The 12,456-nt window shown below is 33.7% G+C and overlaps 1 protein-coding gene across 4 annotated transcripts in view; it reads right to left on the minus strand.

Annotated features, from left to right (window-relative positions):
• Positions 1 to 532: 532 nt before the first annotated feature.
• XPO4 (exportin 4) overlaps positions 533 to 12,456 on the minus strand; it is a 79,251-nt gene continuing 67,327 nt past the window's right edge. For 2 of the 4 annotated variants that reach the window (XM_081953280.1, XM_081953282.1), the window contains exons 18-23: positions 11,751 to 11,931; positions 10,075 to 10,193; positions 9,032 to 9,162; positions 8,069 to 8,186; positions 7,108 to 7,200; positions 537 to 6,836 (exon numbers count right to left, since the gene is read on the minus strand). In XM_081953280.1, the coding sequence (XP_081809406.1) occupies positions 6,639 to 6,836; positions 7,108 to 7,200; positions 8,069 to 8,186; positions 9,032 to 9,162; positions 10,075 to 10,193; positions 11,751 to 11,931 (840 nt within the window). In that variant the 3' untranslated portion in view covers positions 537 to 6,638. Of the gene's footprint in view, positions 6,837 to 7,107; positions 7,201 to 8,068; positions 8,187 to 9,031; positions 9,163 to 10,074; positions 10,194 to 11,750; positions 11,932 to 12,456 lie in introns of all 4 variants that reach the window. The other 2 variants (XM_081953283.1, XM_081953281.1) reach the window with 2 other exon arrangements.

The following is a 12,456-nucleotide window of genomic DNA, read 5'->3' on the forward strand; positions in this document are numbered from 1 at the left end:
AATCTGTCCTAATGTTGTCCTTGGTACATTCATTGCTATTGTAACTGAAATGGGTGAAGACCTGATGCTGATATATGTTAATTACCACATTTAATGAACTACTCCCCAAAATCTTCCCACATATTGTTAGACTGACCTGTCCATAATTTGTCAAATTATCCATTTCTATTTTTGAAGAAAAGGACAATTATCCTTCTCCAATAATCTCAAAGGTAATGTATTTAGCCAAACCATCAGCAAATTATTTTCAGTACATCCTATTCATCTGTCTTTAAAGATTTAAATAATTTAAATAAATGTCTCTTGATTATATTTCAAGCAGCCTCAAATTAACTATCCTGCTCCTTCATCCTACTGCTCACAATTGTCTGCTAAAGAAAATAACTTAAAATAGCTTTGACTCTTTGTTACCTATTAGGTAAATATATAACTTAACTTCATGAACTTTGGAGAACAAATACATTTAAAAGTAAATCGACCTGTTCTTCACATCTTCGCATTAAATTACCCCCCACCCACCTCGCTTTTTAAGGTTCTAACTTGTAAACATAATCTGGCTATTTAAAATATGCAGATGAAAATATTCCACTTATAAAAGAAGAGACATGTATCTACTGCAACTTGCTTTCCTGAGTCAGTAAAATTTTGTTTTTCATTGAGTACATATATTTATCAAAATATTTGCAAGACAATTCATTTTCAACAGCCATAAAGTCATAAAAGTGCGTTAACAGCTTTAAAGCAGTCCGAAAATATTTTGGCCAACAGTCTTTCCATTAAGGACGGATAGAAGAATGTAAGAATTCACTGCCATAGTGCTGATGTTGTGAGAAGAGATTTTCCTAAGAGATTTCTTAGAAATACAGCAATAGTTCAAAAATAGCAAAACGTTTAAAAGTAATGGAGCATAACAAACAAAATATACAGTCGAAACAACAATATTTAAAACAGCATTGCAAATATATCTATTGGGGGTCAGTGAAAATTCTTCCCCCAACCATTTTGTAGTGGGATAGACTAAATTAAGTTCAAAGAATCAGAGACATAATCAGACAGTTTTCTTTGCAATCTTTCTTGTAGTAATCACCCATCCTTCAAAAGATACAAACTATGTAAGGTTCTCATATTCCTCAGTATTTTTTTTTTTTTTGGTTAAAAGGCAATCTAATGCACTTTAGAATTGAAGACAAACCTTAAAAAAGATCTTATAAAAACAAGGATTAGATGCAATAGAAAAAAGTTGGAATTTTAACTAAACACATTTATGTAATGAAACATTTAATGAGAACCTGACCCTTTTTAATAAAAAAAAATAAAGTACTGAAATTCACATATTGAAGCACCAAGATTATCATTTACATTTACGGAGAAGTTTTCAAATGCGATTCAAAACATTTATTCTAATTTCTAAACACCCACTGTCATTTACAACTGGTTAAGATTGCAGACAGAAAAACAAAATTATTTCTTGCTGTTTCACTACCTTCTTGACTGTCTTTCTTTTCTTTCTTTTTTTTGACCAGGCTGCTTCATTTGAATAGCAGGAGTATTAAAAAATGAAAGCATACGAAGAACCCAAATCCAATCATGCAAGACAGCATAAATCTGTCTCTTTACATAAAAATAGTATCATTTTCCCCCATGACTTTCAAGTTTATTCCAGATCTTATTAATTTAAAGCAAAATTTCATTTCAGACAATCTGTGGTTTTAAATATTTTCCATTGCACAAAAGGACTGGAATAAAAAGAGACTGACCTAAATGAATAGTAATTCTTGAGCTTAATAAACAGACAAATTATTAAAATTAAAAACAAGACATTTAACAGAAGTGTAATTGGCAAACTCAATGTTCCAGTTAAGTTCTGAACTTATGTTAGTAAGATTCAGTCAGATATAAAGTTTAGGTACCAAAATCTTTAAGATAGAAAATAAAAAGTATGTTTCAACTCCAGTAATTGGAATATTTCAATAATTTAAGGCTGTAATAAATAAAATTGGTTGAATTTAATAACTGTCTTACTTCTTCCGAAAGAAGAGAGAAGATCAAAATAGCATCAGTGATGTTAAGAAGTTAATTATATTTTGCACATTTGGTTATGGCTGTCTCCTCATTCTAAAAGCTTGGTTTACTAAGACCAGCAGTCAAATTCAACCTTATCTAGTGATATTCTAAAGCAAGAAGACTGAATCAGTGCAAAACTGAATTCATTATTTTTATTTATCTTTGATAGAAACAACTGAAAAACCATTTTTACGCTTCAGAGGAAGTCAGCTTATAGTAAAAAAAAAAGAAGCGGTAATTGCACATAGACAAAACACAAAAAAATATTTAACAAGAAATATGTCATTCCCCAATATTCTGGCTTAAAAGGTTTTTATTATTATATTATTATTATTTATATTACATTGAATATGGCTTCATTTTATAGAATATTCCAGCAATTCCAACTACAGTAATGAATAGTGGAATTATGGAACTCATGTAATCTCTGCCAATCTATTTTGTTTGCTTCAGACCCAGCTTTCCATTTCTATAATAGCCATTAAGGGACAATATTCACTGCACAAGGCTACGTGTGCCTATGCAAAAGGCTCACAAAATTCAAGAGATTGCTTCCAATTGTGATTATCAGATTGAAATAGGACTGCTGCTAAATCTTCAGAACAGCGACACACAAAGCATGTTGCACCACAAAAAGTGATACTGTACTTGCAAAATTTTTGCAGACGAGATTTGGAAAAATAGATTTTTATTACTTTTGAGGCCTGCTTTTAAAATAATCTTTAATGAAGCTGACTCTCAGAATAATGAGATAAACCCATAAACAGAAGCTGTTCAGCAGCTCACAGATTAATAAAATAAAATGGAAAATGCCGTTATTAAATTTCAGTTCCAATAATTTATAAGGATGATATTGTTTTTCAGATGGAGTTCTTTTGCATGGTTTAAATTCTGTTTGGAAGTGGTTCATTAGAGGAAACCACTCAAATAAAATCACAGAATACTGGGCAACCTACTGTAACCGACTGGTATTATTGTGCAGATATGTTACTACTGTATATGTTTAACACCAGTAACTGCTGGGACAAGGTTGAATTATTTCAAAATCTATTGTGATAAATTAGCTGTCAAATAGGACAATTAATTTGAATTTTAAGCAATTTATCAATTTTTCACATTGCCTTTATATGGAAGTTGCATATATTTCACTAAATGTAATAAATGACAACCCAATATTTGAATTGCATTTTAACATGCTCAGTTTAGAATTCCAGACCTCTTTGACATGTGTAATAGTACTTATCAACACCTAAGATAAAAACAAGGTCAGTTTATCTATGCTGAAAGGATGTGATTCATGTTTTATGTTTTGAAAATCTAGCAATAGAGCTGAATATATAATTTGGAAGTAAATACAGAACAGCGATGGCTACCATTAGAAAGATAGTCCAAGAAAATGGTTTGCTCTGTCGAAGCATCATATTTGGTATGTCTGAATTATAAAGTTGTAGGTTGCACAATGGGATCTTAATGCAAGTGGGTTTTTTTTACTTTGTTTTCTTTTTCTCTGAGTTTCCCTGAAGGCAGACTCATCGGGATTATTGAATATTGAACTAAATTCTCAAAGAACTTCAGCTAACTGAAATGCATTTTTTAAAATTGGCTTTGTCTGTGTTTTCACTAAAAGAAGTACATCGTATCCCATGAAAGATTCCTTTCTTATAAAGATCTGGACAGAGTCTAGTACAGTAATAAAAGAGTTCTCCAGTGTGATAAATCTCTCTATGCTGCAAAGTAAGCTTTCCGATTTAGTAGAGCAATTCTGGATTGTTAAAATGTCAACATTTAGGAGTGGAGATACATTGTATTACATCTGGAAACATGTTGGATGGAGTAGGAGTAAGATAGTATTATTCATACTTTTAAAAAAATACAAAAACTGGAAAGATAACCTCCTTAGAAATTTTTTTAACGATTACAAAATTTCACATAAAAATGTATTGGATAGTGTCCCTTTAATATAATATACATTTTAAATCGGGAAGCAAGTTTAAAATTGCAAATAATCCTTGACAATTTAGAAACAATCCAGTAAGACCTGTTGTGCACAACCACCATCCATTGGTGCAGAAATCTGGAACAGAGTCATTTGAAACAAACCGATAATGCCCAGCAGGCCCTTAGCAGATTCTTCCCCAAACAGTCAAGAAAATGGAATTCTTGGGCACAATTCATTGTCGCCTTGCAAGTATTTCCACTTTAAGGAAATTGTGCAAACTGGCTATTCAATGCTTCCAGAGATAAACATTATGTCTCACATTTCCAAAAGTTCACATGGCACCTTTAAGCACTAATTTTATAAGCTAGAATTGTTATTCACAATAAATGAGAGCTTAGTTATATCCTATCAATAAATTGCCATCAATTTGTTTCAACATCATGAGTAAAATTTTGAAAACAAATTGGTTTAGAAACTTAAATGTTAAGAGTTTTAAAAGACACATGTAGAATTCATCATAATTCAAACACATATAATTTATGTTGGAGCCACAGGACAAACCCAATTTTTAAAACAAATCAGAAGCCAAAACAATTTCCCTTTTCTACAAATAACACTAACAGAAAGGGATGGAACAATATGATTGAGAATTGAACAACTTAGGCTCAGTTCAGATATCATGGCAAATTATGGATTCCTTTGTTAGGAATATGTGTTTTAAAACTTATTTTTAGGAGACCAATCAGTGGCTAAATAATCATCATTTGCTCCGCTCAGTCACTCATGCATACTAAATTAAATCAAGTGCAAAGGGTTTGTCACAGGATGTCCTGAAGGCCAAGCCATTTAGTTCATAGTGATCTCTGAACGGAGCCATTCTTTTATTTAACCTTTTTGTTTCTTTCTTCAAGGAAGCAACTTCCTTTCTTCAGGTTTTGAAAACATTACAGTTCATAGGAAAGATTTACAAACCATGGCCCATCTTTCCCTTGATTTCTGATTGTGGTTTAATGAGAAGGAATTAAAGAAGTCTTGGACCCTTATAAAACTCTATAATATTAAAGATTTCAAATGATATATAAATAATTATGGGTAGTGTGATTAAATGTTGAGATGAACAGCTCAAGACTGGCATGGAATTGCAAACATGATGCTAGGATGAGGTATGGGCTTACATGTCTATATAAAATGTAAAAATCTTTATTTGTTAATATCCAATAGCTTAGTTCTTGAAAGTATGAAGCACAAGGTTCTGGAGACAAATTATCTCCTTCCTTCATTAAAATAAAGGTTATTTTTAATCAGCAGCATACATATTTCGGTTGGTTTAGTTTGGCTTACAATTATGAATAAATGTTCTGCTTCCATATTCTTGATATCCTGCCACTTTGTTCCCATGGCAACCTATTTGGTGAGTGCAGGATGAAACCATTCAGGTAATCTTACATAGTTAAAGTGCCAACACACCAAACAAGTGGGATCAGAGCAGCAGAAGACAGCACTATTAAATTTGACAATGGTGGCAAAATATTAAACCACGGGTCCATATTCTGAATCAAGAAGTCAAATGTGCACGGCCTTTGCTAGAAGAGTTTGATGCTCATGTAGTCTAGCCACTGAATGTAATGCCCCAACATAAAAAAAAATTGTAGCAATCAATAATTTACATAATTTGAAACATTATTGCTTCAGCAAACAATTCAATCTTGAAATACACTGCAGTTGTGTATGACATGGGTGTGACTGAACAAATATTAAAAGTAAAGGTATACATTGATTTTTGTTTACACTCACAGACATAATACTCTCAACACACAAGAGCTGCAAATAGGTACATGGCAGCTTAGTGCCAACATTCTAAACCAGTTTTGAAGATTCAAAGCTTGCCTTAGATAACTCACCTAACTTATTTCAACTATTTTTTTTGTTTTAAATTAAGGCAATGAAATGGCTACAGTTCCTAAAGTTCATTTCAGGGGAAACAAAAATATACACCTTTCTTCTTTCTGAACTTTAGGGCAGCAGCATATAATGTAAAAAGTTGTATTACACAAACATGCAACGCCAGGTTGATGTAAAAAAAGCAAAAAAACAAAACAAAACAAAACACTAAATCCAAGTTTAAAAATATCATTTGGTGGTTTTTTTCTTCACTGGGTTACACACAGTTTTCAGAGAGGAAAAATAAAGCTTAGAATTGTTTTACAGTTCTGTATGTGTCTAAATCACGCACCAAAAAGGACTTTTTAGCAATAACAAAAAATATTATAGGAGTTTGATTCATCATTACTTGAGGACTTCTGGGACAAGGCACTGATTCTTGGGTTTTTGTTTTGTTTTTTGTTTACTGTGCCCATGTCTGTATGCACTTGTGGAATTCTTTTAAACATTTCAGTTTTTCTGTTTTTATTCTGTACAACATAAAAGGTATATGACAGACGGTGGCTAACACATATTAGCAGAAGCTGATTTTAGAGTTGACACCTCCTATTCCACTGCTCAAAACTTCCAGGCTCTCTGAAATTTTAGATGGCTGCAAAAAACCCAGCAACAGGCATTTAAGATTACGTCAGCTTTCAGCATTTTTCAGTGCATTTTGCAAAAAGGGTCTAAGTTAGGCATACAGTTCTGGTATTTATTTTACACAGAGAAGACCACCGACATTTGACATAAAGTCTTCTAAACTTTTGAGGAAGGCCATCTTCTGCTTACGGTCCAGCGTAGGCGGAGTGCTGCTTGCAGTAAGTTTGTTGAAAGCATCTGCTAACCGCTGGTAAATTATGGGATCTTGCTGACTTGATAGTAAAGTTTCAACTAATTCAGAATATTCTGCCTGTAAAGAAAATAATCACATTTATATTTCAGAAAAAAATGTATTAGTAAAAATTAACTGTGGAATAATATCAAAGGCTGACTTGTTAATAGAATTACAATGTAAATATATTTCCAATTTTGGATGCTAGGAATATTTCTTTAAAATTAAGATAGTAGCTTTCCCTCAAGTCATCAAGTTAATTCTACCTGACTGTAAGATTCAATTATAGACCTCTATGACCCTTAAACATGCAACATGGAAGAGATAATGACACCATAAAATATCATACCTGATGCAAACATACTAATGTATAAAATGCTTCTCCTGCTGCAGCTGTCATCTCTGTATTGTGCTTTTGCAGTACCAGCATATCAAAAACCATCTAAAATGTAAAAACAAAACTTTATTTCCTGACTTTTTAAGAAAAAAATGTGCTAAGCTGAAAGTGACAACTACTTTGTAGAAGCTTGTGTTTTAAGATGAGGACTAAAAATTAACTTTCAAATGATGAACAAAATTTCTTGCAACGATGTGTAAGTTAAAACAGTGTTATCACCATATAACAAATGGAAGGGTAAATGGCTGAAGCAGAGACCCCTAATCTATCTGTTTAATCATGTTAAGAATTTTGAACTTCCTTACTAATATAGCCCACTCCCATGGGCATAAAACAATGAATTTTCTGGAGGAAAAACTGGGTACTTTTTAATAGATTATTTGTGCTCCTCAGTAACCAATAGTCTAAACCAGTGTTTCTCAAACTTGGCGACTTTAAGTCCTGTGGACTTCAACTCCCAGAATTCCCCAGCCAGCATAGCTGGCTGGGGAATTCTGGGAGTTGAAGTCCACAGGACTTAAAGTCGCCAAGTTTGAGAAACACTGGTCTAAACGCAGGGTTCATTTTACAAAAGCTGGCATCAAATGTGGTTTTAACCTGATTACTGTCTTGCATCCAAAAAGCTGGCAAGAAAAAGTGGTTTCCAATAAGTAATATGGCATAAGGTTCTTTCTCAAAGCTTTTTGAAGGATCACTAAGGCTTCTCCCCCTCAGCATCTATTTCCTATTTTGCAATATTGTATTTGCCATTACAGCAAATGAACTGAGCTGGAATTCCCAGCATCTAGGTCAAACATGCAGTCCCACCATTGGAGAAAACTGCTAACACCAATAATATTACACGACGGTATTGCGCTATGCTGAAATCCAAGCCACAATAGTACACAATAATATATGGAATGATGTATCTTACCTTAAGAAAGTGTCTTGTTGCTAAAAAGAGGGATGACTCTGATTCCTGTGTTTTTGCACATTGTTCTGCTAATGGCGTTAGAGCTTCTAAGCAGAGCTGGCAAACATCTGAACTCATTCTGATTACTCAAAGTCAAGAAATATATTTATTCCTTTGGGGGGGGGTATTTGGAAATTATGCAGTAGGTCAGGAAAAACAGTAAACAGAACTTAAAAACTGCCATCTTCCCATATATTTCAAGCTAAGATTACCATTAAGTGGTTGAAATTGACTCCTCCTCTGTTATTTCTTCCTAGAAATTGCTCTTATTGCATTTCTATGTTTAAACCAAATGTAACTAAGGAAAGCAAAGAGGGAAGGGTGAAAGAAATAATCAAGTGTAGAGGGCCACAACAGTTTGTAGCAAATGAGTGAGAAGCACAGAATATCTCAATATTTTTGCATTAAAATGTTATTGAATCTAGAAACTGTACAAGGACAACAGATTCCATCCCTGCACAATTATAAAAGTGGTTTTATTTTTCCTATTGGGGAATTCCCATACTATTTTAAATGCTAGAATACTCTAGCAACAGGCTTAAACAATCTGGGGCACATGTATCCCTGTTCTTACTGGTGACAGGATGGGAAAGTTGCAATAAATGAATAACTGCTTCTCATTATAAAGTTACTTCAAGCAAAGAATATGCAGAACCTGATGAAAGATTATATTAGACTCTCTGCCAAAATAAAATAAGAAATAGGTGGATTCTCTCACATAAAATAATTGACAACCCAAAAACAACACAATGCAAATGTTCAGGTAAATCATCAATAACTGAAATTCTTGACATTCTTAAGGCATATATTTAAGAGTGTATATATTAAGTATACAATAATGTAATGATTTAAAGAGAGAAAAATAAAGAGATCAACTGAGTAAGTCCTTTCCCTGCTCCCCCAAAAGAAGATCTTAAAGGATACGATGTCATCCCCAATTCTAATGAATACATAAGGCTTTTAAACAAGTCTTCTGGAAGCTGTGGAATTTTCTCAGGAAATATTTCACAAATAAAAGTAATTAGTTTGTAGTACTGATTACATAGTGATGGAAACTATGGAAGGAAAAAGTAAATAAGTTCATGTTAATGAGGCTTCTTAATAATTACATTTCAAGAATACAAAGTAATATCAGGCATTCAAAATCAAGGGTTATTAGTTTTATATGTTTCACAACTTGCAATACATATATAGTCCTAGGTTTTTGAGGTCAATACAGAATTAAAGCTGACATATTTTTGTAATTCATGGCCCATTGTTGAAACCATAGATCACTTATTGTAATAAACTCTGGTGAACAGTGGTGGGATTCAAAAAATTTTATTACCGCTTCTGTGGACGTGGCTTGGTGGGAGTGGCATGGCTTGGTGGGTGTGGCAGGGAAGGATACTGTTAAATCTCCATTCCCACCCTACTCCAGGGGAAGGTTACTGCAAAATCCCCATTCCCTCCTAATCAGCTGGGACTCAGGAGGTAGAGAATAGATGGAGGTGGGGCCAGTCAGAGGTGGTATTTACCAGTTCGCTGAATTACTTAAAATTTCCGCTACCGGTTCTCCAGAATTGGTCAGAATCTGCTGAATACCATCCCTGCTGGTGAAGTTGATTTACAATTAAACTTCTGAAAATTGTAACCCAAGGGAGGTACCATGCATGTTATTTCCTCGGACTCAACCTAGTATATTAACTGCTTCATTATGCTAATTCTCCAATACCAAGCTATTCCAAAGATGGTACTATTAACACATTTAGACAGCACTAGGTTTAAAAGGTTGTTTAAAGGCAGGCATGAGCTTGGCTGAAGCTCTGAGTTAGTGCCAATGACCATTTTTAGTCAGCCATGAGAATACCAGTAGTAGTAGAAAATCCATGGCCATATTTAGAGACACACTATTATAATGATTAAAAATTTTTGGATGGTCAAAATTCCCCATCTCTTTCTGCAACCCTGCATGGAACTGTACATACCTTTAACAAATCTTGGGACATTAAAGGCAAGATTAGGTTCACTCCATATAAGACAACATCTGCTGCCGATACGGATCTGTTTGTTGCTTGCCCAGGTTCATGTCCCCTAAATACTTCATCTAAAAAGGTGGAGAAGGGAGAAATATAGGAATATAAGAACAAATTCAACTATCTGCAAATATTTTCTGAACTCCAAGCTTAGAATTTCATACATCCTTAGTAAGCATGAAATCTTTCATAAATTATTAATTAAAGTAATTGGAATGAAGTGCTTGAATCCCAGTAAGGTGAAACCAAACGTAACTTTTTCTTCTGCAGTTCATCTTAAAAACATATTTCCTTTAGAAAAACTAAACAGTATAGGGAGGCATATTTAAATTATACCTCCTTTTTTCTTATTCTTCTTTGGATTCTAAGGTGAATAAAAAGACTCAGACGTTGAACAAGAAAAATAGGAAATCAATTTTAAGGTGGAAAAAAAGTCTAAAATTCTAACAAAAACTATAAAATATTTTGTAATTAATGTACCTCTAGACATACAATTATAAGATATATACATTTCAAACTTTCAAATTTAGATTTGTCGTAAGGGGAGACCACTTTAATATATTTTAAAGCAATGATTCACTAATGATCTGCTTAACTTCTAATTAAACATATCTTCTTATATTTCAAAATGTACAAGGTAAAAAACCCAAACAGTAATCTTATTAGCCACAAAGATTTGGCTGATAAATAAATATAAAATTCAATGAAAAACTGTGGTTACAATGAATAATTATCTGCTTGTGGAATGGTTTCATATATTATAAACAGACAAATACAGTTTTACCAACTTACAGGTAGTCTTCAATCATCAACTATAATGGAGCCCTTCCTTCCTTCCTTTTAAATGAATATGCTACCCATCTCCCCGATAGGCTGGAAGTCATATTGGCCAAGAAGTGAAATGCCCACATGATCATCTCATAACACACACACACACACACACACACGTTCCATTCTTGCTCTTCCTGATGAGGTATCAAAATGAACAGATCCTGCCTCAGGCCTTCTCCATTTTGAGGCATCACATACTTCACTTCCTGCTCCCTGGGGTCACCACAGGCCTTGGGCCTGCTTCCCAAGCCATTGGATCCCCACACCCTCCCACCCTTGGGGAGATAGGTGGAGAGGGTGCTGTATATCCCCATGGTCAGTTTTAAGGGTGAATGACTGCAGCTGCCATAACTTTGGAACCAAGTTGTAAGTAGCTTTTGGGGAGCTCTGTAAGTCATAAATCGAGGACTATCTGTATCTATATTCTATAATTACTATTTATGAATGCCATTATGCAAATGCTTCAAAAACGTTTATATTACTTTTTAAAGAGATATTTGATTACTTTTATTTCTCAACAGGTTGCTTAAATTCTCCAATATTAGTTTAAGCATTCTGTAAAAATACAAACAATAGATTGAAGAAAGATTGGAAAAAAAAATTGAAAGCCACTGAAGAGCCAAACAGGAAAACATCACAGTTTGAATAAATGCATCAGTGAACTAAGGGTTTAACTTTGAAATTTAAGAGAGAGAACCAACAGAGCTCTGGTATTTGTTCATTACATACTGGTGTCAAGAGATAAAGAGCTCTTTAAGTTTCATCCATGTTATTTTCAGTTCTAAATTTCTCCCTACCTGTATCACTGAAATCTATAAATTCTTTTGAAAGTAGGTTAGTGAGAAGCTCCATAATGAGGAGAAGATCCTGGTATTGGTCCTCTTCTGCTGTAACATCTATTCGTTGTCTACCTAAATTATTCTTGGAATATACTTGAAGTAGGGTCAGACAAGCTTCATATAAATTCATGGCTTTAGACTGCAGGAAAAAAAAAGAAAGAAAAGACGGCTTAATGAAGGATATACACTTGCTAGAATGTACTTATTACTCAGGCCTTGAAACTACTTCAGTTGCAACTGATACTAAGCGGAATATATTCAAGGGTTTAAAACAATAAAATAACAATTCTTAATCATTATTAATCCTATTGCCTGAAGGGAATACAATCCAACATAGTAAATCACATTGTCAGGAATACATTTAAGCAGTGTAGAATTTCCATTGTACAGTATAACATTTTGTAGGAAATTCTATCTCTTGGTATTATTAATTTCTCCATGTTTAGGAGGCCTGTGCCTGGAAGAAGTAAGCAAACATCCAATGTATCTTTAACAGTTAACATTGGGGCATACGCCTTCTAAGTTGCAGCTTCTGAGGCAGTAAGTATTCTGTTGATGAGAACCTGTACAGGTAATCCTTGACTTATGACCACAATGGAGTTCAACATTTCTGTTAATAAGTGAGGCAGTTGTTAAGTGAGATTTGTCTCAGTTTATGACCTTT

This window comes from Natrix helvetica (genome assembly GCF_964273705.1).
Source record: "Natrix helvetica genome assembly, chromosome: 4".
NCBI lineage: Eukaryota > Metazoa > Chordata > Lepidosauria > Squamata > Natricidae > Natrix > Natrix helvetica.